This window comes from Pleurodeles waltl, chromosome 2_1, assembly GCF_031143425.1.
Source record: "Pleurodeles waltl isolate 20211129_DDA chromosome 2_1, aPleWal1.hap1.20221129, whole genome shotgun sequence".
In the NCBI taxonomy this organism is placed as follows: Eukaryota; Metazoa; Chordata; class Amphibia; order Caudata; family Salamandridae; genus Pleurodeles; species Pleurodeles waltl.
In genome coordinates, this window is record NC_090438.1 from 580,862,676 (window position 1) to 580,890,653 (window position 27,978).

At 43.7% G+C, this 27,978-nt stretch overlaps 1 protein-coding gene across 2 annotated transcripts in view; it reads right to left on the minus strand.

Moving 5' to 3' along the window:
- Window positions 1-265: 265 nt before the first annotated feature.
- The window catches only part of RP9 (RP9 pre-mRNA splicing factor), a 120,647-nt gene continuing 92,934 nt past the window's right edge, over window positions 266-27,978 (minus strand). For both annotated transcript variants that reach the window (XM_069215448.1, XM_069215445.1), the window contains exon 6: window positions 266-691. In XM_069215448.1, the coding sequence (XP_069071549.1) occupies window positions 502-691 (190 nt within the window). In that variant the 3' untranslated portion in view covers window positions 266-501. The remainder of the gene's footprint in view (window positions 692-27,978) is intronic.

Sequence of the window (27,978 nt, forward strand, 5' to 3'; positions counted from 1 at the left end):
ATATTTGTCTATTCCTCAGAACATTTTGGAGCATACATAACTGCGGACACCATACGCATGAAACACTTGGGTTGTGGCCCACTCAGAGTGTGCCTAAAGGTGACCTTGTCCAGCAACTGCAGCAGCTGAATACAGTCTATTCAGCTAAAAACATTCCTGTAGGCCCAGGTCGTGTTTAAACATATCTATCCATCCTACTGGAAGAAGGGATGAAACAGGACCACGATCATCAGCTGACACCTGAGATAAGTGTGCACACTTTAGGTTAGACTGGAAGATATATTTAAAATAACAGAATATAAAAGTGCAGAAACATCTATCAGGCCACTTTCAGTTGCGTTTTCTGTCAAGCGCCACAAGTTTCAAGATGTCGAACCGAACAGTTGGCACGAGCCGTTTCCACTTCCATGTGACAGTGCTGTCAGTTTCCAAGGTTCAGTGCGTTCACTGTGCCGGTGACTGCTGCAGGCAGACCTAAAACCGCCTCTTAACCGCTGCTTTTCAGTCTGAATCAGAGGTGTCGTTGGATTTGTAAGATTTATGCTTCCTTTTCTTTTTCTTTTTTTTACCCCTTTTCTTTTTATCTTTCTTTTTCTTCTTCTTTTTGTGTTTTTCCTTGGCATCTGAGCTGCTAGAACTGCTGCTTTCATCGGATGTAGAATCTTCCAATAATTTCTTCAACTGTTGTATCCTTCAAAGACAGACAATGTTACTCTGAGATGTGCTTCAATGCTAGATTTTCGACATCGAGAGGAAAGTTCTAGTACCAGATCTTTTAAATAACATCACTCACAAAAGGTTAAAAAACGGTTAAAGCTCTGCTAAGGAAAGCTTTACTTACCTTTAACCATCCGTCTGCAGCTTCCCAATGTTTAAGAGAAACTGAAAGTAGAGTATGCATTTCAGTGCATTGTGCTTCAGCAGTAATGTAGGACTGAGCCACCCAGATCACGCTGGTAGCAGAGGCTGATCAAAAATACCCACCGTACTTACTATACATTTGCCGGAAACCGGATGTTCCTACTTGCGCTCTCAAGGAAACCCTACCAAAAACATGAACGGCGACGTTTGCCTGTCTGAGGCCACAATCTCCGACCAGCAGGCTCCACGCCGTGTATGAATTAAATGGTAGGAACGTGACCTCTATCAGTGTTCCTGTCTCTGAGCAGCATAGTTCAGTCTGAGACTTAATAACAGCCTTCCGAACAATCCAGCGAAAAAGCAATATTCCGATTATTTCATTACAAGCATCTACAATAATGGGCAAGAAGCGATAAATAGCTCTGTCAAAATAAGTAGACCAAAGGCCCACATAGGTCACTCGCCCGCGTTAATTAGGAATCATTAAATGTGTCCTTGAACATAAAAGTGAGCCATACACAAAACACAAAAATGTACAGCCAATTACTCGAGAAAGAAGTATTCGGTTTAAAATTAATCCCACAGTATAGGGAGGTGGGATCCACTCGTGAAACTCCCCAAGAATTTCATCCTGGTTTAGCAACAGACGAAGAAACGGGCCTTAAGGGCTCAAAACAACGAGTGGTTCCTCCCAAGGAGAGCCTGAGCGGCTTGGTTGGCAGGGACTTGCTGGGGCGGACTGGAGCACTGCTGTAGAAGCTGGTGGCACCTTAGGTCAGGAGACCATCGGGGTGGGTAGAAGGATCAACAATTGCTCTGCCCCTTCGGCTTTTGTTTGCGTGGAAGACTAGTGTGGAAACCGGACAAGCAGTTGCCGACTAGCCCAGTTTAATGTTGCAGCTTGTGCGCAGTGTTAGCACATCTCGCTACGAGAAAACCAATCAGAGCATGAAAACCTCTACCATGTTCAGTGATTTCCGAGCTATGAACCTTTACAGTGAGATAGCATTAAGATAATTTGCCCGCTTTGGGCGGTCAGGGTCGGATTAGCCTATTCAGCAGTCAAGCTGTGCCCGAAGAGCTGGTCTGACAGGTCAGTGGGTGTTTTCTGTTTGCAGGCCGGTTTTATGCTCTAGTGGGCCGTTTTTAGGTTGAAGCCTACCAGATAGAGCAGCTGTCTCGTTTGCTAACGACATCTTGGGGACATCTGGAAAGCTTCTCTAGGAATACATTCTGCTGGTTGTTTACCACTGGATTTGTGGTTTATAACTCACCTTTGATTGTTTCTATTTGTTGGCTCTATTTGTTTTAGATTGTCCTGCTAGAGTTCGTCCCTTTCCTTGTCTAACCCTATTTACTGTATTTGTCCACTGCTGCTAAATTTTTCTAAACAGGACTTTAAATCTTGTTCGCATCTCATCATATTTGCTGTGGATTCAAAAACAGAGGTCAACTGTCAGGCTCTTTTTACTTTTCTTTCTCAGACTTCAAAGTGAAAGGATTTCTGGGACAATCATGCTGGCTCCGGGGCAGTGCATGAGGAAGGTTATACAATGTTTTTTTTTTTCTAGCACACAAAGTTAAAATGTCTGTAAATGAAGTGTACAGATATTTCAGAATTAGAAAAGCCCAAAGGTAGCACATTTTTAAAGTAATTCTGAAGTGTCTTGGAAACAAATATTTTAAAACGAGCAAAATAAATCAATACACTAGGTGATGACATTTTAACACATTATCGTTTGTGGGCTATATACTTTTGTCAGTCAATCTGTATGTCTGTGCAAATGTAATGGTGATTTCAATTGAAGATGTATTGTCTGTAATGGAAGTGTGCTACCACACCATGTATATTTCACTCTGTCACTCCACACTACGCCACTTGACTGCATGCCACTCCACACTATACTACACTCTGCGCCCTCTATGCCACTTGACCCTACGCCTCCCTACTGTACACCACTCCACTCTACACCAGTGTACTCTACCCCACACTACTCTACCATGCAGCACTGTACTCTTCGCCTCTAAACCCTGCCACTCCACTCTACTCTGTACCACTCCACTCTGTGTCAATGCACTCTACACAACTCTACTTAAAAGCAATGCACTCTATGCCACTGCACTCTACACCAACTACTCTGCACCACTGCATGCTGTGGTGCTATACCCGATACTGCAACACTTTATGCCACGGCACTATACACCATTGCACTCTATGTCACTGAACTCTAAGCATTTTTATTCTACTCTGCACCACTGTACTCTACACCACTGTACTCTGCACCACTCTAAGCCACTGAACTTCACGCCAATGCACTCTACTATACACCACTGAACTCTATGACTGTCTACTCTGACACACTGCACTCTACACCACTATCCTCTGTGCCACTCTATATCATTGCACTCTACACCAGTGCACTCTATGGTACTGCACTCAACCCTGCACCATTCCACTGTACTCTGCACCATTCCATTCTGTCACTGAATTCTATGCCAACTTACCTGCACCTACTGCACTCCACCCTGCACCACTCTACACTAATGTACTGTATTGCCACTACACTCTACTCTGCACCACTACACTCTACGCTATTGCTCTCTACTCTGAAATAATCTACGTCAATATACTCTCTTCCAGCCTGCACCATTCCACGCCACTGCAGTCTGCCTGTGCCACTCCACAGCACTCTATTCTTTGCTGCTGAACCCCTTTGCCACTGCACTCTACACCACTGTACTCAAAATCAACACACTATGCTATAGCTCTCTACGCCAATCTACTCTGCACCATTGCATTGTATGCCTCTCTACCCTATTCTGAAACACACTACTTTACGCCACTGAACTCTCCGCCTCTCTGCTTTCCACCAATGCACCACTCTATGCTAAAGCACTCTATGCCACTACACTCTAATCTACTGTGCACCACTACACTCCAACACTGCACTCTACCCCACTCTACTATGCACCGCTGCACTCTACACCACTTTAGTCTAGGCAAATCTACTCTACACCACTCCACTTTATGCCTCTATACTCTGCAACACTGCCCTGTATGCCACTGAACTCTACGCTAAATGTACTCTAAACAACTACTACATGCCACTGTGCTCTGCCTTGTCACACTCTTCTCTACACCTCTTCACACTTCTCTGAAACAATCTACTACATGCCACTGCACTCTACGCCTATCAACTGTGCACCACTGTATTTTACGCCATTTCACTTTAGGCCGCTCTACTCCACTCTATAACAGTCTAGTCTATAATGCTCTGCTCCATTAGACTCTATTCCACTCTACTCCACGTTATGCCACTCCACGATACGACGCACTAGGCAATCTCCTCTATGTCACTTTACTCCACTCTATTTTATAACATATTACTCCACTCTATTCCAGTCCACTGTGACACCCGATTCCACTCCACTTTGATCTATGCCACTTGAGACTACAACACTCTATGCCATTTCACTCTCCTACACCACTCCACTATAACTATGACAATTTACTCTGCTTTATGCCACTCTACAACAATCAAATCAACTCAAAGCAACACCATGTATGCCACTCCATTCTACGCCACACAACTCCCTCCGTGGAACTCCACAACACTTCACCCCCACTGCGCCACTACACGGCATTCCATAACACTCCAGTATACTCCACTTTGATACTCCACTCCGCTCTCCTTTACACCATTAACTTTAAGCCATGCTGAATGTTGGAAACTGGCTCTCTAGTTGGCAGAGGTTTGCACTCTGTCCAAGTACGGGCCACAATCCTAGTCAGGGCAACTAAGATATAAACTAAAAGTTTACCTGTGTTCACCCTCCAGTAGCTTGGCACAGAGCAGTCAGGCTAAACTAAAGAAGCCCAGTCCTGTCTGCCAGGAGTTCTGTAGGGGGCTATCAGTCCCTTGTGAGGGCTCAGACCACTACCATTTGAAGTGTGAGAGTCCCTCCACCTTTCCTGCCCAGGAAGACACATCAGTATGGAGATGGAATGCAGGGGCAGTTGAGTGCTGTCTTTACGTCTATCTGGATGGAATGCACAAAGGTAATTGTCACCTAACCTTACACAAACCAGATGTGGACTGAAGACAAGCTAAAGCACAGGATGGTTAAAGTAAGAAAATGCCAACTTTCTAAAAGTGGCATTTTCAAACCTTCAATTTAAAAATCACCTTTACCACAAGATGTGTTTTTAAATTGTGAGTCCAGAGACACCAAACTCTATTATTCTATCTTTTCCCAATTAGAAATTGCAATAAAAATATGTTTTAAGGCAATCCTCATACTAGCCTATGAGAGAGGTAGTCCTTGCAATAGTGAAAAATGAATTTAAGAGTTTTTCGCTACCTGGACATGCTGAACTTAAGGGTACATGTCCAACTTTTTAAATACACTGCATCCTGCCCCTGGGGCTAACCAGGGCCTCCCTTAGGGTTGTCTAACATGTAATAAAAAAGGAAGGTTTGGGCCTCGCAAGTGGGTACACTTGCCAGGTCGAAATGGCAGTTTAAACGGCAGGCACAGGCTCTGCAATGGCAGGCCTGAGGCATGTTTTAAAGGCCACCATAGTGTGTGGCACAACCAGTGCTGCCGGCACACTAGTAGCATTTGACTTACAGAACCAGGACACACACACTGCACTTTACTAGGGACTTACTGTAGGAAGTTGGCTCTGTATGCACTATTTCAAAGTAAGGAATAGTATGCACAGAGTCCAAGGGTTCCCCTTAGAGGTAAGATAGTGTCAAAAAGAGATAATACTAATGCTCTATTTTGTGGTAGTGTGGTCGAGCAGTAGGCTTATCAAAGGAGTAGTGTTAAGCATTTGTTGTACATACACACAGGCAATAAATGAGGAACACACACTCAGAGACAAATCCAGCCAATAGGTTTTGTTATAGAAAAATATCTTTTCTTAGTTTATTTTAAGAACCACAGGTTCAAATTCTACATGTAATATCTCATTTGAAAGGTATTGCAGGTAAGTACTTTAGGAACTTTGAATCATTACATTAGCATGTATACTTTCTACATGAAACACAATAAGCGGTTTTAAAAGTGGACACAGTGCAATTTTCACAGTTCCGGGGGGAGGTAAGTTTTTGTTAGTTTTGTCAGGTAAGTAAATCACTTACAAGTCTCAGGTTTGGGTCCAAGGTAGCCCACCGTTGGGGGTTCAGAGCAACCCCAAAGTTACCACACCAGCAGCTCAGGGCCGGTCAGGTGCAGAGGTCAAAGAGGTGCCCAAAACGCATAGGCTTCAATGGAGAGAAGGGGGTGCCCCAGTTCCGGTCTGCCAGCAGGTAAGTACCCGCGTCTTCGGAGGGCAGACCAGGGGGGTTTTGTAGGGCACCGGGGGGGACACAAGTTCACACAAAAAGTACACCCTCAGCGGCACTGGGGCGGCCGGGTGCAGTGTAGAAACAAGCGTCGGGTTTCCAATGTAAATCAATGAGAGATCAAGGGATCTCTTCAGCGTTGCAGGCAGGCAAGGGGGGGCTCCTCGGGGTAGCCACCACCTGGGCAAGGGAGAGGGCCTCCTGGGGGTCACTCCTGCACAGGAGTTCCGTTCCTTTCGGTGCTGGGGGCTGCGGGTGCAGAGTCTTTTCCAGCCGTCGGGAAATGGAGTTCAGGCAGTCGCGGTCAGGGGGAGCCTCGGGATTCCCTCTGCAGGCGTCGCTGTGGGGGCTCAGGGGGGACAACTTTGGTTACTCACGGTCTCAGAGTCGCCGGAGGGTCCTCCCTGAGGTGTTGGTTCTCCACCAGTCGAGTCGGGGTCGCCGGGTGCAGTGTTGCAAGTCTCACGCTTCTTGCGGGGAGTTGCAGGGGTCTTTAAGTCTGCTCCTTGAAACAAAGTTGCAGTTCTTTTGGAGCAGTGCCGCTGTCCTCGGGAGTTTCTTGTCTTTCTTGAAGCAGGGCAGTCCTCAGAGGATTCAGAGGTCGCTGGTCCCTTGGAAAGCGTCGCTGGAGCAGGGTTCTTTGGAAGGCAGGAGACAGGCCGGTAGGACTGGGGCCAAAGCAGTTGATGTCTTCTGTTCTTCCTCTGCAGGGGTTTTTCAGCTCAGCAGTCTTCTTCTTCTTGTAGTTTCAGGAATCTAAATTCTTAGGTTCAGGGAAGCCCTTAAATACTAAATTTAAGGGCGTGTTTAGGTCTGGGGGGTTAGTAGCCAATGGCTACTAGCCCTGAGGGTGAGTACACCCTCTTTGTGCCTCCTCCCAAGGGGAGGGGGTCACATTCCTATCCCTATTGGGGGAATCCTCCTTCTACAAGATGGAGGATTTCTAAAAGTCAGAGTCACCTCAGCTCAGGACACCTTAGGGGCTGTCCTGACTGGCCAGTGACTCCTCCTTGTTTTTCTCATTATCTCTACTGGACTTGCCGCCAAAAGTGGGGGCTGTGTCCAGGGGGCGGGCATCTCCACTAGCTGGAGTGCCCTGGGGCATTGTAACACGAAGCTTGAGCCTTTGAAGCTCACTGCTAGGTGTTACAGTTCCTGCAGGGGGGAGGTGTGAAGCACCTCCACCCAGAGCAGGCTTTGTTTCTGTCCTCAGAGAGCACAAAGGCTCTCACCGCATGAGGTCAGACACTCGTCTCTCAGCAGCAGGCTGGCACAGACCAGTCAGTCCTGCACTGAACAATTGGGTAAAATACAGGGGGTATCTCCAAGATGCCCTCTGTGTGCATTTTTTAATAAATCCAACACTGGCATCAGTGTGGGTTTATTATTCTGAGAAGTTTGATACCAAACTTCCCAGTATTCAGTGTAGCCATTATGGAGCTGTGGAGTTCGTTTTTGACAGACTCCCAGACCATATACTCTTATGGCTACCCTGCACTTACAATGTCCAAGGTTTTGCTTAGACACTGTAGGGGCATAGTGCTCATGCACTGGTGCCCTCACCTATGGTATAGTGCACCCTGCCTTAGGGCTGTAAGGCCTACTAGAGGGGTGACTTATCTATACTGCATAGGCAGTGTGAGGTTGGCATGGCACCCTGAGGGGAGTGCCATGTCGACTTACTCGTTTTGTTCTCATCAGCACACACAAGCTGGCAAGGAGTGTGCCTGTGCTGAGTGAGGGGTCCCCAGGGTGGCATAAGATATGCTGCAGCCCTTAGAGACCTTCCCTGGCATCAGGGCCCTTGGTACCAGGGGTACCAGTTACAAGGGACTTACCTGGATGCCAGGGGGTGCCAATTGTGGAATCAAAAGTACATTTTAGGTGAAAGAACACTGGTGCTGGGGCCTGGTTAGCAGGGTCCCAGCACACTTCTCAGTCCAGTCAGCATCAGTATCAGGCAAAAAGTGGGGGGTAACTGCAACAGGGAGCCATTTCTTTACACTTACCAGTAAGTCAAATATGCCAATCATAGAGAACCCAAGGTTACTATGCTTTACACACAGGGCAGATGCACTTTAGCCCTGGATAGTACTGGTAAAGTGAGCAGTCATAAGGCCAGCAAAAACAAAGTTTAGCACACAGTCAAAACAGGAGGACAGAAAGTAAAAACCCAGGGGAAACCACACCAAAAGATGCCAGGTCCACACCAAAAGATGCCAGGTCCACACCAAAAGATGCCAGGTCTAACACTGAACAACAGCCACGTTTGTGTGCAACATGGCTAAAACATATTGGAAAAGCCAACAGATCTGGCATGGGGAGACCTATTGACTTTGCCAATGCTTGTTATTGTTTATTTCCCTGTTACTACAAACATCGCTTGCAGCAAGCATGGATGCATACAGTCTCCCATACCCTGCGAAATACCTACACAGCTTGCCTTTACAAGCTGAAAACTGCCCAAATTTGCAAATATGGTCACTTTTTAGCTAGCTGACTAAACAAGGCAAATCATTTTGGTGCCTGGGTTTGTTTTATTGTACCAGTGAGACCCTGTGGGCGGTCCCAAAAATATTCCCTTTCATCTAGGCCTTTGTATAACCACTGTGGTCTGGATTGTGTCCTATGTGATTCTTGAACAAGCTCACTTGTGACTGGGTCCCACACTCCTGCTGCAAAATGAATGGGCGATTATTGCTGGGATCTGGAACTACAAGGACTGGGATCATTTCCTGAGGGCTGCAAGGGAGAATATTGATGCAATGATAGACAAGGGGGGTATTAGTTTCTATGCAGCCGCATAAACCAATTCAAAATGGCGAAAGCTGTGCTAAGATGATAAGCCAAGTTGTACTCAGTCGAGGTAAAATTCTTGCCAACAGGATAAATTTTTCTTCCATGGCAGGAGTGCACCACAGTGCCTCACGTTAAATCTAACACAAAATAATCCTTGCGATACCAGCTCCCCCCTGCTAAAAGATCTTGAGGCTCATGCACATGCACATCTATGAAGGGTTATGGTCTTGAAAGGGAGCCCTGTGGTGGCAACAGCCCCCTGCAGCCGTTAACCCCTGCGTTTTCTGGTGACTGTGTACAACACACAGATGTACAGTGTGTGAGAGGAGTAGGTGAGTCCCGACCGTGTGAGTGTAATGATATTTATGTTTTGACCACTGACTCCACGTTGTACTTAGCCTTACAGCACACCATCACATTAGTGACCACCAACTTCATTTTGCCTGTTGCTGCAAGTAGCTTTCCACGTTGTGCAATGTGCTCATGTTGTCATTATACATGTTCTTTCCCACCAAGGGCTTAGGCTGATAAGAATGTACTAAGACAGCAGGGAACGGTCTTGTATTGAAGTGGCACCTTGGGATTGTGGCCAAGTCCTGACGTGTTATTTTCAAAGCTGGACTAAACCAATCAGCATTTTTTGAATAAATAAACTTCTGCGGTGAGTGGGAGGTTCTGGAATTTTCCTCTCTTGTTTGTTTAAAGTATAAGAGGCCGAGACCAGATGGACCGGGGACTGAGAGTGATTCAGATCTCAGACATGCCCAGGACGCTGGGGTGTGTCATCCTTCCCGTGAGTATAACTGATATCTCTCTCTCTCTCTCTTTCCTCGATCGATTCTGGGATCTGATGCTGAATAGGAGAGAGATTAAGCAGTTGTGCCCTTGCCTCGTGGTGATGCATATTTGTTAATTCATTATTTGCTTTGCATTATAATATAGATACATATATTTGCTGTGTGTATTGCAGTGGAGAATCATTTGAACATGTTTTCATTTCCTTGCTGTGACCATTTTTAAACATGTGCTTTTAGCATGTTGATCTCCTTTTAAGAACCTTGCAAAGTGAAGTAATAAATGGCTTCTTTAGACTAAGAAGTGCATTCCAGAGATTTTTGGCAGTACATGAGTGTTCCAGCTCGGTCATTAGTGAAGCAAAACAGTGGGGCAGCGGCAAACAGCGGCATTTTCTTACCTGACACTGGAACTATTCATTAAGTGATGTGACCCTGGAAGTAGTAACTTGGGTGGGTAATGTATTTATCCACTCTTGTGAAACATGATCAGAATTTGAGCCTCATTTACACGAAAAGTAGTTCTAGTTGTATTGACTGGACACTCATTTATTAACTATGAGCGCGCACTGTTGAGTTTTAGTTTTGTAGTGGACAACACCTCCCTGTGGTAGACTTGGACTATCCTGCCTTGCTATCCTGTGAGTCAAATGCAAAAATCGGTACTCGGGTTTATAGTTTGGGAACCCACATTATGAATACCCCAGAACACCAGAGGTAACCTTTAGTTAAAGAATCAGAGCCCAGTAACTTCTGAGACCTGCCTGTGCTTAATCTGAGCCAGTGAATGCAGGTGGGGCCTACCTGCACTTAGTTTTCCTCAACAGGCTTTCACCCAAGGCAACAGAGAAAAAAACGCAAAAAAGAGGGAAGAAGAAAAAGAGGGGTAAAGGGAGGAAGCAGGGATGAAAAAGAACCTGCATGAGTGAGCTAAAACGGTAAGAAATGGTGGTGGATTAAAAAGGCATGAGGTGGAATCAAGATTAACCTAACTTTGGTTTGACACCCCAACATTCAACAGCACAGGCCGTGAACTTCGAAACTTTGGGCCACTTTACTTATAATTTTGCAAACTAAGCTCCAGGCCTGTCCAAGCCAACCTTCTTACAAACTGGGATCATATTTATTTTTGTTCATGGATTAGCATATTCCCAGGGGGTAAAGGACTGCCCTTTTTTTGTTAAGGCGTGAATAAAAGGTGCATATTGCCCTGTAGTTAGCTTTTAAAAATTGTCTATTCCTCGAATTCCATCACACAAACATGATTGTCACCTTCGAGATAAAGCCTTGGTGCTCCAAGAAATGTTTAGACAGCTAGAATCTTGTCCCCTGTGAATACTGTCACAGTCCAGTTACTGGAATGTAGGGACTGGTTAAGGGCCCAAGTCCTGTTTTCATTGGAGACACAGAGAGAGAAATATGAGGGAGTTCTCCTTTCTTGTCCCAAGAGGTCACCTAAAAAAATCAGGTGGTTCTACCTGTTTCTACAGGTTGCAATTGAGATTTTCTGGGGAGGGGTGTGGTTGGGGGTACAGAAATCATAGGGGCCAGAGACGTCTAGAGAAACACCACTAGCTGACAGAAACAATCTACTATAGCCATCCAGAGACAAGACATCAGGACAGGGGTGTGAAGACCTGTGATCTCCAGGCTCCTTTAAATCAGAGAAGAGAAGTCATGGGAACCCTATGTATATGGGTCGGGGTGATGGAGGCTCACCCTTCCTAACGCCTGAAAGCAATGAAGAAGCTCAACACAGATGTTATGCTTACTTCTAGAGGGCACCTGTAATCGCATGACTCCTGCTTAGACTCAGTCGGTCATGCTGCCCTAATGCAGGTCCATCCTTCCTGTCTTCACAAGGATAAGGATACTACTCTTCCTGTTAGTTCAGCTCTTATAACAGACAAGCAGGCCTTCACTTATCCACAGACCAACCAGCAAAGAGACCCAGGTTTTCATTTATTTAGGCATAGCCCGGAGGTAGAAGGGTAACAAAGAAGGTGTTCCAATTCTAGTCTAGTCAACAGAGAGAAGCCCAGAACTAGAGGACCGAAAAAGTACTTACATTCCTCTGATGGGTTCCGAGCCTGCCAGAGTCATTCAGAGGTTCTGCATCATTTGAAAATCCAGCACTACTACTATAGGTGCTGTTTGCTGGACTTTTATGGCTCCCTGTCTAGTATATTCAGCTTGCATTGAAAGAGGTCCAGTTTGTATTCACCTGTGTTTAGAAGCTCAGGAAACTGGGTAATGGTGAGTTTCACGCAGGAAGCAGAAACCTATTACAAGGACAAATCCTCTAGAAAATAAGTTTCAGTTAGTGAGCTCCTGGGATACATGGACTGTGAAGTCAGAGATGGATATCATCAGCACATAGTAGACCATAATTTTGTGTAGCACACAGGTGTGGGATCCAATACACCTTAGCCCTCAGAAGCCTATTCACAACTCACACAACCCCAAACATACAACAGGTAACACCTTCATAGGTTCTCCAGATATGACATTTATTGGTTATCATTTTGCCCAACATCCATCCCTTACAAGATCCTTTGCTTAGACTTTTTGTTGAAAGCACTGGATTTCCTCTGCCCTAAAACCTCCAAATAACCTTATAAAGTAGGAGGGGTCCTATGAAATTCTTCACCTAACCTATGTTTTTTACAATAAATTTCCTTTCACTTGTGTACTGTTCTTTCATCACAATAGTCAGCGAACACTTTTTTGATTCACTGTTTTACTAATCATGCATCTATAAACTTTCCAAGACATTTTACAAGCATAAAGTGCACTAGAATTATGATGTCAATTTAATACATTTTAACTATGTATAAATAAAATATCCAAAGTCTGACTAACTAATGCACCCTTGCATTTAAAACTACCCTCCACAGTTTATGGCAAAAGGGGGCTTAAGGCATGGATGGTATTGGCAAAGGACACCCAGTTACAAAGAATTAACAAAACCTTTGCATGAAAAACCTATAATCCCCACAGGAGTACAAGCAAAGACATCTTAAGTGGGCTCACATGATTGTCAACCTCAATTTTTGAAAAACAAGCAGCTGTCCAGAAACATGTAGGGGCAAATTGGCATAGCTTCACAAAGCTAGGCAGAAGCGCTTGGTCTCAAAATCTCTAGGGTGACCTCACTAGGATTAAGGATGATCTTAAGCAGTTATAAATTCGTAGCAAGAATACGAGGACCCTGCTGGACGATCACAAGACCAGACATGGTAGTTTTAAAGCAGCAGACAGAAGACAATTTTTGGGTGTGAAATGCAATGGCTTTAAATATACAGCATTTGACAAGTCAGGAAGAGCACTGGTGAGACACAAAGAAACAATCACTCATCTGTGGCACTGAGAACATTATATGGGGCAGATAGTCTAGATAATGCAGGTATAAGCTTAGAGTACTGGAGGCTCTATAAAAAATATTTAGGCATTTTCTGGTCTGTGATAATCTCCATCATATGAGTAGCCTGCAGGTGGTGAACAATAGTGTTGGCGTGGATAGCATAAAGGCAAGTTTATGGGGATGTCTTAGCTTGTGGAGGCTATCAAAGAGTTGTAAACATGCTGAACTCCTAGCATTGAGGGTTTAGAGAGAGACGTTTATAAGCCATTTGCAGATGCAATGACTGCCCACAGTGCTAGAGAAAGGACTTTACGCAAAGATGACCTCTAGCTCAGCCAACATGATAGAAGTACATGTTCCAGAACTCTACAAGTCTGAGAAGAACTGTGTATTTGTGGCTCATAAGAACCACTTTTGTTCACTAACACCAATAGTAAAAACACAGTGAAGATCAATCCCATCAGGATGTCTCTTGTCATTGACAGGATTACTCTCCTGGACTACACTTTTTCTGTCTGTGAGAAACTGGATTGTAGGTTGACTTGGGTGTGAGCCCTGGTCAAGCACAGCCACACTCCCTTGCAGGGTGAGCCAGAGAAAGTCAACAAATGTGCTTAACCCTGGGTAGCTTGGCACAAAAAGCGGTCAGGCTTAACTTAGAGGCAATGTGTAAAGTAGTTATACAGCAAAAGTGAAAACACAACCGAGAAGGGATCATCATCGTCAGACTGCCCTGGAGTGGTCGCTGTGAAGTTTTTTTACCTTAGGACTTGGTCATCAAGATTGAAGTCAAAAATCTTCAGCTGGACCACGCAGAAGGCTGTAGCTGAACCCAGTTCTGTTGTGGGTTCACTTTTTAGCTCCTAGGGTGGGCATCCATATTTTAGCCTCTAGGCCCATTGCCTGTGCCTTTAAGGCACACACACATTTTATTAATTTTATTATATTTGACCACAGGTAGCTTTTCAGCTTGTTGCCTTTACGTTTATCAGCTGCCAATCTTAGAAAACATTTTATTTGTGTCCCACATTTACCTGCACTTTTATGTGCAATTTGTTCTGTGCTCTTCACAATGCTGTTATATTTATCCACAATAGTTTACTTAGAATTGCTACTGCAAGAGTACGGAGTCAAGGCACACAATCACGTCAGGCCTGGTCTCAGAACACAGGCCAGGGGAGGTTAGAGAGGGCATTCCAGCGGAGAGAAGCCATCTTATGCTGTATGCAACTTGATTGCAGCTTTTCTGATCTTGTTCTTATCTTCCCAGCCAAACAGGAGGACTGCCAAGCAGACCAACAAAAAAGACCCTGGCCTATTTCTCAGGTATGGGGTTGGAGGATCCTTCAATAAGGCTGGTACAGGCAGAAGAGGCTTACAATGCTATACTCTCATGTTAGAAAATAGGGTGTAGGAAGGGATTCTCAGACACATGATTATTCCAGGATGGGGGAACTATTTATCTGTTTCTCCCTAATAGTCACAATTTATCACTGTGTTGTTTCATCCTCCCAATAATTGCAGCTCACGTAGTTTATCGTAGAATGCAGTCATTTTGGTTGTTGTGTAACTGAGAGAGAAGGACACAGTCTATTTATCACGGTTTACCTGAGGAGTCAGAGTGCCATGCATTTAGACTGCCACAAATCATCTTCACTTCTCAGATTCTGGTGAGGTGCTGCTAGGTAGCCGAAGGTAAAGAGTCCTATGACAGTTCCACAAGGTCGGATACCCCTTTAGCGCAGGATGGCTGAAACAGATCTGCTGCTGCAGAGAAGAGCAAAGTCAACTTACCGGTGATGCACAAGCAAGTTTGTCCCGGCCTCCTCCCGTCTCTGAGAGTACTTTTTGGTAAAAAAAATTCTAAGTCCTCAGTTCTGGAAAATGGCCATCTGGGCACCTATAGCACCACAACCAAGGGTCCAGGAGTGGGCGGAGAGCTCGTGGTGGTCCAGGACTCACTCAGACTGGGTCCAGGTGTGGGTTCAAGATAGTGGGAGCCTGTTATGTTCTTGTGGCTCTGAATAGGAGGCCAGCAAACTAGCCTTTGAGGTCACTTCTGGAAGTCCTTGGTGCAGGTGAAGATGCAGGAATTCACAAAGTCTATCTATCAGCTATACACAGTCATGGGACCTTAGATAGTCTGAATGGACTAAGAGCAGGAAAATTCCAACTTTCTAAAAGAGGAATTTTAAAAATGTTCATGAAAAATCTGACTACCATTAAAGAGGGTTTATCATTACAATTCTCTAGGTACCAAACATGATATGTCTCCATCCTCTCATTTAGGAATTACAGCTTATTAAATGTAATAGGGAATCTCCAATGTTATCGAATGGGAGAGGCGGGACTCACAGTAGTGAAAAACAAATTTGGGAGTTTGTCACCACAAGGACATATAAAACTCAAATTATTATGTCTTACCTTTTTTTATTACATGGCACCTTGTCCTCTGGGCTGCCTAGGGTCCACTTTAGGGGGGGGGGGGGGGGGCTGTGTGTGAAATTGAACCTCGTTTCACTCTAGGCTTATGACATACTTCCATTTCTTAAAAATCTGCACTGAATAGCTACTGACTTCCTTTTACCATGGGTTTAACTCAATATGGCAGTTTCAGTGTTATCAAGACTTCCATTCTTCCAGTCCTTCTAAACTGAAGCCTCACAACCAGATGCAAAAGCACTATTGCGTTAACTGCAAAACCAAGGGGACTGAAGGACAAGACCAGGATTTTAAGGTAAATTAAACTGCAGACAGATGTTATGACCAGATCAATCTTAGCCTTCTCGCTAGCAGACCACTTCAACTTATAGAACAATACCCTCTTACAAGGATATTCTCCACCCTTTCTCAGCTTATCCACAGAGTTTTTGCCCTTCACCATCATTAATCATTACTGAACCTATGTATGTAGAGAGGCTAAGGAAGCAGCCAAATATCAACCTAGAAGCAGCCTCTAGAAAAACACATTGCTGGAGCATATCTGTAGAGTTTTTATAGCAACAAACGGTAAAGCAATACATCCTTTACCAGTCAAAGGAAACCCAGTCCTTAACCGATTACTCGTGATCGCAACTTGAAAAGTGACACTGGTGTGTCAGCACAAAAATTCTTCCTCAGTCATCTAAGTTCCTCATTGTAGATGACACACAGCTGAACCAATTTGTTGACTGTTATATTCCATAAAAATCCCTTGCTGAATGAATTGATGGGGACACAGGTACTACGAAACATAATATTTTGTATCATCTTAAAAATAAGATGGAATGACCACCACACCAATAATAGCAGTGTTCTCCAGCTAAGCTGTTGCTGTATCCCAGCATAATTGCCATTTCAACATGTTGTGACATTTTCAACTCTTTAATGTCATCATATTCTCATCATCAAGCTTTAACAAGGGGCTATACACTCAGACAGGACACCATAGGCTAACCTTAGATTTCAGATAGAAATTGACAAGATTAGAGCTCTTGTGAAGTTAAGGTTAATATGATGGTTGAAACTTATTTTTCCTGAAGTAATTGCTTATAGATGTTTCATTATTGAAGTCTACATAACGTTACTTGAAACTTACCTGGGAAGGATTCTTCAGAGTGGGTTTTCTTGATGATATTTCAGACTCCAACATAGAAGTCAAAATTATAATTTTAGCAATCAATATACTTATTCTAAGAAATACAACTGCAAGATAAGCGAAATTGTTGTGATTCAAACTATATCTGTAACCTCATGGTTCAGCTTAATAATAGATATAAAGAATTCAGCAAGGCAGAGAATGAAGCGCCACCTTTAACACTGCCAGCAAATTCTAATGCAGTGCTACCAGCCATCTCAGGACAAACAACGGATAACACCTAGGCCGACATCTCAACATGCCCTTGATTATCTAGGCACTGTACCAGAGAGTTGTCAATGGGCCGATTCTGCAAGTGATGACTTGAGTTACTAGAAGCCGAAAAGTATCCAATAAACTCAAAGATTCTTTCTCCCACAAACAGGGGACATTCACCTACTGAAAGTAACAAACTCTGCTTTACCAGAAGTGAATTTCGGAACAAGGTAGGACATTTGGACCTGAAAAGAGCATAGGCAACAAGGATGGTGCTTTCTTCTTTTTTGGAGGGCAATATTCGACACACTCAATATTAACACGAGAACACTGATTGCTACCTGCTGGATCAGGTCTCCGAGTGGCTGTATACAGTGCTTCGCAATGGTTGGGGAATACCAGGGAGACCGCATATTACCTCACTGCTATCAAAGCCCATTATCTCATTCTACTGGTGCTCCTATGTGCAATAGCATCCCTGATGCACAGAGACCTATATATAAGCAAACAGAAATCACAGTAATTGAGAAAACAGACTGTCATGCAACACTGTTCTAGTGACACTCTCCCTGCAGAAGGTCGGAAAGAACCACATCAGAATATGTAACACTACTTTCCTAACTGAACCTTCAAACATCTTCCCTTAACATTCAAGGAAATTGAAATATTTGTGATAGAAAACTTTGGGAACAAAGTGTTTTTGAGGTGATCACTAACCAATAGCTGAGGCATAATATCAGTTGCTTCTCAACAGTGACAGCATGACAGATGAGTAGAGAGTAAACCTTACATTTACTCCCTTTCCAGACTTTTGAAAACCAGACGCTTAACAAGTACTTTGCCGAGGTCAACTCTCGGGAATAATCACCAGCAGAGCAGAATAACTGAGTAGATGTAGTTCAATATACCATCAAGTTGTAGGCCTATCACTATAGAGCTCCAAATGACCAGAATCTTTGAATACAGAGCCTTCTCAATGGCACATCCTATGACCTCAAGAGGATCTAAATGATAAAGAAAACAGACCACAAGACTTCTCCCCCTTTACAATGGAAAACGACAAGGGAAAAAGCAACAATAATGCTGCAACTCTCTAGTTAGGAAAAATAAGTAATGAAGGCTGTACAGAAGTGAATGCAACAAACTACTCAGGAGAAGATGAAAAACAAACAATGCATAGTCAGCTAGTTATAAAAGGAACAGGTATATACTGTAAAGATCAGATCAATGCACAGTAAAGACCTGACACTGAACAAGTTCACTAATTTAAATTAAGATAAGATATAGCATAGTCCTTCAAATATTGAGCAAGCTTCCCTCCGGTCCAGTGACTATGTTTTTCCTGCAAAACGGACCTAGGCGGTCCATCAGCCTGTGTCCGGTCACAACATCTTACATGTACACTCATCACCCCCAACTCACTCTCTGTGTCCAACCTTGCACTCCTGCGACCCCTCCCGCTACCAGTCCAGACATGTTCCAAACCACCCCTCCCTACTTTTTTTTTTACTTCAGTAACAATCAATGGGTCAAAATATCTTAGCTTCCCATTCAGCACTAAACCCAGCTTCTACACAAACAACTCCTCTCAAACATCCCCATTCTCTTTCTTTCACACAACAGCTATCATTATACAACTTCTTATAATTCATCGGACAGTTTTTTATTCTCTCTGAGTTCCCTCTTCCACCAAACACATTTATTTAGCCCTGCTCTTCAACCACAACAGATTAAGCGTGGTACCAGCCATGTGCACTGTCCAGTAAAGAAAGGAGATTATTCATAACCCTATAGCATTGCGATCGTGCTGCAGTAATGCCACTAGACACCAGGGATTTTTGTTTACAATATGTAAACACATGAGAGGAGCGGCCCCTTGGGCAAGGGCCGCTCCCCAAGGGGGAGCATTTTTTTACTAGGCCACTTCTGCCTATATTAATTAGGCCCATCTGCCCCCACGGGGGGCAGAAACTTCTAGGCCCCAGGGATCTTCTTTTTTTAACAGGAGGTTAAAACTATCATTTTTATAGGGAGGCTGAGGGGAAAGTTGGGTGGTAGGAAATTTGTGCCTGTGTGTGATTTTCTTTTTTTAGCTAAATTTGAGGTTTGCTGAGGATTCTCGGTAAAAAAACACTGGGGGATCCACGAAAGTCACACCTCCCTAGACTCCCTCGGGTATCTAGTTTTCAGAAAAGTCTGGGTTTGGTAGGTTTCCCTAGATGGCTGCAGAGCCCAGGACCAAAAACACAGGTGCCCCAACAGGTAGTTTTGTCATTGATAATTTTAATGTGTCTACATAGTGTTTTGGGGCATTTCCTGTGGTCGGCACTAGGCCTACCCACACAAGAGAGGTACCATTTGTATCTGGAGATGTGGGGGAATGCCGGGTAGAAGGAAGTTTGTGGCTCCCCTCAGATTCCAGAAATGTGCTGCACAGAAATGTGAGGAAAAAGTGTTTTTTTGCATTTTGAAGTTTGCAAAGGATTCTGGGTAACAAAACCTGATGAGAGCACCACAAGTTACCCCATCCTGGGTTCCCCCAGGTGTCTAGTTTTCAGAAATGTCCAGGTTTGTTAGGTTTTCCTAGGTGCTAGACCAGCTAGAGGCCAAAATCCGCTGCTAAGCACTTTGCAAAAAACAGGTCAGTTTTCATAAGAAAAATGTGATGTGTCAATGTTGTGTTTTGGACCCTTCCCTGTCGCGGGCACTAGGCCTACCAACACAAGTGAGGTACCATTTGTATCGGTAAACTAGGGGGAATTCTGGGTGGAAGGAAATGTGTGGCTCCTCTCAGATTCCAGAATTTTCTATCACCGAAAAGTGAGGAAAAAGTTTTTTGGTTTGCCAAATTTTGAGGTTCGCAAAAGATTTTGGGTAACAGAACCCGGTGAGAGCGCCACAAGTTTCCCCATCATATGTTCCCCTAGGTGTCTAGGTTTAAAAAATGCACAGGTTTGGTAGGTTTTCCTAGGTGCCGGCTGAGCTAGAGACCAAAATCTACAGTTAGGCACTTTCCAAAAAACAAGTCAGTTTTCAGTGTAAAAATTTGATGTGTCCATGTTGTGTTTTGGGGCATTTCCTGTCGCGGGCACTAGGCCTACCAACACAAGTGAGGTACCATTTTTATTGGTAGACTTGGGGGAATGCTGGGAGGAAGGAACTTTGTGGCTCCTCTCAGATTCCAGAACTTTTCAGCACCGAAATGCAAAGTATTCTGGGTAACAGAACCTGATGAGAGCCCCACAAGTCACCCCATCCTGGATTCCCCTAGGTGTCTAGTTTTCAAAAATGCACAGATTTGCTAGGTTTCACTAGGTGCTAGCTAAGCGGTGCTGGCTGAGCTAGAGGCCAAAATCCACAGCGAGGCACTTTCCATGTAAAAATGTGATGTGTCCATGTTGCGTTTCCTGTCGCGGGCACTAGGCCTACTCGCACAAGTGAGGGACCATTTTTAATCAGGAGGCTTAGGGAATACAGAATAGAAGAACAAGTGTTATTGCCCCTTGTCTTTCTCTACATTTTTTCCTTCCAAATGTAAGACAGTTTGTAAAAAATAAGTCTACTTGAGAAATGCACTGTAATGCACATGCTAGTATGGGGACCCCAGAATTCAGAGATGTGCAAATAACCATCGCTTCTCAACACCTTATCTTGTGCCCATTTTGGAAATACAAAGGTTTCCTTGATACCTATTTTTCACTCTTTATATTTTATCAAATGAATTGCTGTATACCCGGTATACAATGAAACCCATTGCAAGGTGCAGCTCATTTATTGGCTATGGGTACCTAGGGTTCTTGATAAACCTACAAGCCCTATATATATCCCGCAACCAGAAGAGTCCAGCAGACGTAAAGATATATTGTTTTAAAACATCTGTCTTAGCTGGAAAAAGTTAAAGAAGAAAATGTTGACAGAAATGGCTCGTTTTTCACCTCAATTTCAATATTGTTTTATTTTAGCTGTTACTTTCTGTAGGAAAACATTGAAGGATCTACACAAATGTCCCCTTGCTGAATTCCGAATTTTATCTACTTTTCAGAAATGTTTACCTCTCCAGGATCCAGCATTGGTTTCACACCAATTTCTGTCACTAACTGGAAGGAGGCTGAAAGCACAAAACATAGAAAAAATAGGGTTTGTCATAGGAAAATGCCAAAATTGTATTGAAAAAAGTGGTTTTCTGATTCAAGTCTTCCTGTTCCTGAAAGCTGGGAAGATGGTGATTTTAGCTAATTTCTTAGTCTCTTCCAGGGGAACCCACAAACTCTGGGTACCTTTAGAAGCCCTAGGATGTTGGAGAAAAAGGACGCTAATTAGGCCTAGATAGCTTATGTAGATGAAAAGCTATGAGGGGCTAAGCGTGAACTACCCCAAATAGCCAAAAAAAAAAGGCTCTGCACCTGAGGGGGGGAAAAGGCCTGGCAGCGAAGGGGTTAATCACAGGAATTCAAAATGAAAAAACATGTAGCCTGTTTTGGAGGTAAGCAGCTATGGTTGCTAAAAAAGTGTAATAGAAGAGTATGCTAGATTTGCCTTTTGCAAATGTAGCAAATATCAGACTATGTTGTACTGAGGGGTTAAGTGGATCAATATTTTTAAGTTGAGAATAATATACAAAACGTTTCCATTTAGCAGCATAACACCGTCTAGTTGTAGGTCTGCATGTTTCTTGAAGAATGTCCATACATTCAGAAGGAAGCTGTAAGTAGCCAAACTCCATGACTTCAGGAGCCATATTGCAAGATTGAGTGCTTTGTGGTTTGGATGTCTGATTTGACCTCTCTTTGGAGTCAAAAAAGATTTGGTCTGTTTGGAAGTTTGTGATGTGGAACTACAGACAGATCCATTAGCGTTGTGTACCAAGGCTGACATGCCCATGTTGGGGCTACAAGAATCATGGTGAGTGATGTTTGTTTCAATTTGTGTATTAGAAATGGTATGAGTGGGAGAGGCGGAAAAGGGTAGCAAATATCCCTGACCAATTCATGCATAGAGCATGGCCCTTAGACTGAGGGTGTGGGTCCCTGGACGCTAAGTTTTGGGATTTTGAGTTTTCTGAGGTAGCGACAAGATCGATCTCTGGTGTTCCCCACAATTAAAAGTACTGGTGAAGTGCTTGTGAGTAAATTTCCCATTCTTGGACTTGTTGCTGCTTCATGCTTACTAGGTCCGCTAACGGATTGTCCATTCCTGAGAGATATTCAGCCAGTAATTGAATGTGTTGCATATGTTGTGAGTGGGATCTGAGGCACAGGGTCCTGAAAGTGCCACCCTTTTGAAAGGTTGGTGGCATTCCACCATTGCAGAGAGAGGGGAGCCTGGCAGTTCAACAACACTAGATCCGGAAGAAGACCCTGTGACTGAGACCCCTGTTGAGAAAGGCACTGTTGCAGTGGACGCATGTGTAGTCTTGCAGGGGAACTATGGCTATGCAGGAAGCCATCATTCCCAACAGTTGCATCACTAGCTTCACTGTGTAAGTATGATTCTCCTGTAATTGGGAGATAAGATGTGGAAAAGGTTGAATCCTTATCAGATTTGGATATGCTAATGCTGGCTGAGTGTTCAGAATTGCTCTCAGATAAGGCTGTATTTGTGAGGGCTGAAGCTGTGATTTTTTAGGTAATTTATTGTGAACTCCAAATTGAATAGAATATTTACTGTGTACTGAGTGTGTAGCTGGCATGTTTGAATGCTATTGGTTTTTATGAGCCAATGGTCTAGATATTCGAAAACATGTATGTGTTGTATTCTGAGAAATTCTGCTACTACTGCCAAGCATTTTGTGAATACTCTTGGGCTGTTAACCGGAATGGTAGTACCTTGAACTGGTAATGCTTTTAGATATTTGCGGTGTGCTGGATATATGGGAATATGGAAACAATCTCTCTGAGATCCAATGCTGTTATGTAATCTTGCTGTGATAGAGGAATAACATCTTGCAGAGTGACCATGTGGAAATGCTCTGAAAGTATGTATAGATTGAGAGGCCTGAGATCTAAAATCGGTCTTAACGAACCGTCCTTTTTGGGGCTGAGGAAGAAAAGTGTATATACTCCTAACCCTTGTTGGGATGTAGGTACTGGTTCTATAGCCCCTTTGAGAAGAAGGGACTGTACCTCCTCTTTTAACGGAGTAAGATGGGCGTGAGAGAGTTTGTGGAAACGAGGAGAAATGTTTGGTGAAGTGGAAATGAGTTCTAGACAATAGCCATGTTGGATAATTGATAGAACCACTGATCTGTAGTGATGTTGTACTGGACCATTGTAGATAACAAATTTACCAGTCTTCCTCCCACAGGAGATGTATGCGTTGTGGGGATTTGTAAAAAGTCACAGTTTTGTTGAGGTGGAGGAACCTCTAGAGCAGAGGTCTTCAAACATTTTGATGCCGGGACCCCCTCTTCAAACATTTTAGGTGTAAGGACCCACTCCTGTTAACAAATTTCTAGAACCTGGTACTCCTCATCATCAACAATAACAAATGTCCCCATTTCCCACAGCAAATCATTTTTACTGTGAGGAAATAATATTAAACAGTGTTTAGCAAACCAAAGGTCAGTGAGTGTAGGGGCGTGGTCAAGGGTGTGGCTAAAAACAAAGGTCATCATTTTTGAGGAACTGACGTGGGGCAGCGCCGCAAGTCTTCTTGCTACACTATCCCACGCCAATACAAAAGGGCAGGAATGGACCGTATTTATGAAATACAGTGCATTTCTGTCCTTTCCCTCTGCGCTGACGCACAATTGTTACCTAGTGCCAGCATAGGCAGGATTGTATTTGTGCAGGAAGGTCACCTTCCTGCACAAAAACAATCCAGAGAGGCACTGTATCTCTTTCTATAAATGCGACAGAATGCAACACACATGGAAAGAGAAAAAAAACAAAGAGAAATTAAAACATTTCTCCTCATTATGCCTGCTCTGGCGACGCTGCTCCAGTTTACGTGATTTTGTAAATCTGGGGCAGCGTCAAAATCCATCTGTGTTGCCTGGGAACACTCACCACAACGCCCATGTGACGCCAAGTAGGGCAATGCAGCGGCTTGCACTGCTTTGCCTTACTCCATATCTACAAGGCCATTCAAAGCCACTCATGGTGGCTTTGTGTCACCTCATAGGTATGATTGAGAGGCTTGTGCTGCTTGAGCATAAAAAATAAAAAAAATCATGCTCCAGCAGTGCAAGCCTCTCATAAATAAACCTAAAATATTCTCTACGTTTTTCTTTTAAGTCTTTCACCGTCAGGTAGCTACATATAAAGTAACAGCCAGCTTAAATGAAAAATAAAATAAAGTTGTTACTCATTGGGAAATGCACTGTAGTGCATTATGAAACCTCTATTAATTAATGCACTGCAGAGGTCTGTGTGTAACCAGAGAGCGACAGAACTAAATTTTTGTTAGTGCAGTTGAGAATAGCGACTTGTGTATTTTTAGTGCCATGAGGTCACAGCCTGTGACAGAAAGCACCGTGAATATGTAAGGCATTATTTCATACTTGCATTACACACAGTATAAGATAGTCCACCACAAAAAGGTTTGAGATAAAACTGTGCTTCCAAAATGTAGATTTAAATAATATCAGAGCATATGCAATACCTTTTTTTTTTTTTTTTTTTAAATAGCTGTCCCTTCAACACCTCCAGGTGAAGTAAGCATTGTGGAAATACAATGACAATTAAAAGTGCGCACTTCACAGTGCAGTTAACTCTGCATTACCCCTCTAAAAGAATAAATGTTTGTCCTCACAATGCTTTGAGTGATTCATTTAAAGCTGCTCCAAAGCATCCTTTACATTTGCAGATTAGCTCTTAGAGGACATTTGCATTTAATTCGGGAAGCAGACACCATGCGATGAAGGACTCCTTAGCGGTCTGTGCGGCTTTCACAGCACAGGAGACTCAAATTTAAGAATTGGCTGGGGTAATGCGCGACCCCCTTTCCAGGACTCCACGGCCCCCCTGGGTATCGCGACCCCCAGATTGAAGACCTCTGCTCTAGAGGCTGATGTTTTACCTCTTCCTCTATTGTTTGAGCCTCTGTATTAACCTCTATTGTAGAAGTGTGATCCCTGTTTTTGTTGCGAGGTGGATGGCTCTGTGGTTGATGGTTTGAAACCACCTCTATATTGTGGCTTATTAAAAGTGTCTCTCAGTGGTGTGGTTTTTAGTGCACCCATAGCCTTAGCTGTTTCAGAGTCTTTAAGTTTCTTTACGGAGGTATCCGCCTCTGGCCCAAATAAATACTCTTTCTCAAAAGGCATGTTTAATACCGCTTGCTTTTATTTTAGGTTTAAAACCTGAACACCTCAACCATGCATGTCTCCTTATTACTATGCTAGTGTTGAACCCCCACCCCTTGCTTCTGTATCAGCTGCATCAGTAGAACATCTGATTGCATCATTTGAAATCGTCTGTCACTCTGCTACTATTTCCTGCCCTCTCTTTTGATGTGAAGATATTGCAATAGCTCTTCCATTTCATCCCAGTGGACTCTTATCATACCTCACCAGGAGTGCCTGAGAATTTTCAATCATCTAGTGATTAGCAGCCTGAGCAACCACTCTTTTGCCCGCTGCATCCAATTTCTTACTCGCTTTGTCTGGAGGAGGAGCATCTCCTGGAGATTGACTATTGGCACGTTTTTGTGCTGCACTTACTACTATCGAGTAAGGCAGTATTTGTGTTCTGAAGAAAGTTGGATCAGAGGGTGCAGCTTTGTATTTCTTAATCAACCCTAGGTGTGATGATCCTTGCCTTGACGGGTTCTTTAAATATGTCAGCTGCACGCCTAAGCATGCCTGGAAGCATAGGGAGACATTGGGACTCTTTGTGCATACTTGTTAAAGTATTCATCCTCTTCAATTGGATCTATATGTAATTGTACTTTGTGATACGCAGCTAGTCTAGCTATCACTTGATTATAAGCAGTGCTATCTCCAGGGGGAGATGGCCTTGCTGAATATAAATCCAGGTCATTCGACAAAATGGGATCTGGATCATAAAGATCCCATGGGTCTACATCCTGTTGAACATCACTTAAGTCATCCCTATGAGGTGATGCTGATGTTTGTGGAGAGAATTGTGTGGAATATGTAGGGGAGGGTGGAGGTGGTGGGGTAGAAGGAAGTAAAGGAGAATATAGTAGTGAAGGCAGAGGTTGTTCTGTAGCCTTTTGCTTCTCCTTTTTCTTAGAGACTTTCTCAGGTGGAGACCCAGCGTCCAAAGTCTCTTGAAATGCGAGTCTCCTCTTAATTGGCATAGGAGCAGAGGCTATGATTCTTCCTGTTCCTTTTTGTATTTGAAGCTTGCACTGCTTAGCGTCCATCACTTAAAGTATTGGTTCTATGGAAGATGACTCCTCAGTAGCTGCAGAATCTTCAATGATGGCAGTTTTCGATTTAGAAGGTTTGGATCCCAAATGTTTGACTCTAACCGAAAATTTCAGCTCTGAAAATGATGTTAACTTTTTAGGCTCAGATGTAGAAATAGTCGATTTTAGGCTCAATACCAAAACAGATGTAGCTGTCTGGTTGGTGCCGAATGCATTTTGGTCTTACATATTTTTTAGTGCCGAACTTAAGGTTGGTTATCCAAATGTATATTTTGGCTCTGACCATGGCCCGAGGGCAGTGGTGGACCGATGACCAATGCAGGAGTCTTTTTAATTGTGTTTGTTGATGTAATGGGGCTGATGTACTCCCGGAACGCGCCGGAGGGATGGATTGGCTCTCAACATCCGAGTCTTGTCCGAGTCTCTAATGGGGAAGACTGTGCTTTTGTCCTTCCTATTCCTGCACGTGCTCTTCTCCGAAGATGTCGGGTGTGTCTTCTGTTGACCTGGATGCCATTTCTAGTCGACACGCTCTTCGGTCCAGGAGAGTCGTCTTTGATCGAAACGATCTACAGACGAAGCAGGTCTCTTCTCTCTGTTCCGGAGACAAACACGGTTTACAAATCAAGTGTTGGTCGGTGTAGGGAAACTTGGAGTGATACTGAGGACAGAACCAAAATGGTGTTTGTTCCATTAGCCTATCATTCAGCCTATCATTCTTCGACTAAAGTTTGTTGAAGTAGGCCCAAAAAGGGAGTGGACGTCCATAAGGATGTGAAATCGACCCAGACGATATAAATTGGATCAACCATAAAGTATAGAAAACACGATCGAAGACGCTAAATGAAAAGTGGAACAAAGTTCAGAAGATACCGAACTGAGATTCACCGGATCGAGAGGAAACACGCCCAAACCCTATGGTGGAAAGAAAACAACCTAACAAAGGACTCTATGCGCATGAGCAGTATCACCGAGAGGAGGAGTCACTCGATCGCGTGACCTGAAAATATTATTTGAAGAAAAACAACTTGTAACACTCTAAGCCCAACACTAGATGGCGGACTTATGTAAAGCATGTGTATCTACAACATGTAGTTTTACACCTTTCACCTGCCTTTCCACTCTGGGACACCAACAGTACTTTCTCATGTCAGCTTTAGTATGGATTCTGCTCAAATATGCTTTGTAGGCCAGAATAATGATCTTTCCCAAGCCCTAATGGGGGTAACAGCCAATCATTACAATACTTCCTCTGTAATCTTCAGTTCATTTGTCACATTCCAACTGGTTTTTAAAGTTCCAGATGGTCAGCAAAATATGACCGCTCTCTTATAAGATACTTAATAACCTTGAACAGTCACTGCATCCTGGGCTACCTCATGATAGTACTCTTCCACACCCAAAGCTATTTCTTTGACTTATCTTATTAGTGGCTCAGCATCCAAAATCACAGATTTCTCCATAGGACTGTAGACAGAAAACAAGCTAATTCCAGGCATGTACTGCAGATGGGGGAATGATTTGCAATAATGCCTCCACCCATCTCTTAATCTGGGGGAGTAGGATGGTTAGGGGAAATTACTCTCAGCACCTCTGCAGGTAAAAATCTGGACTAAAGGGCGGTCCTCACATCAAACA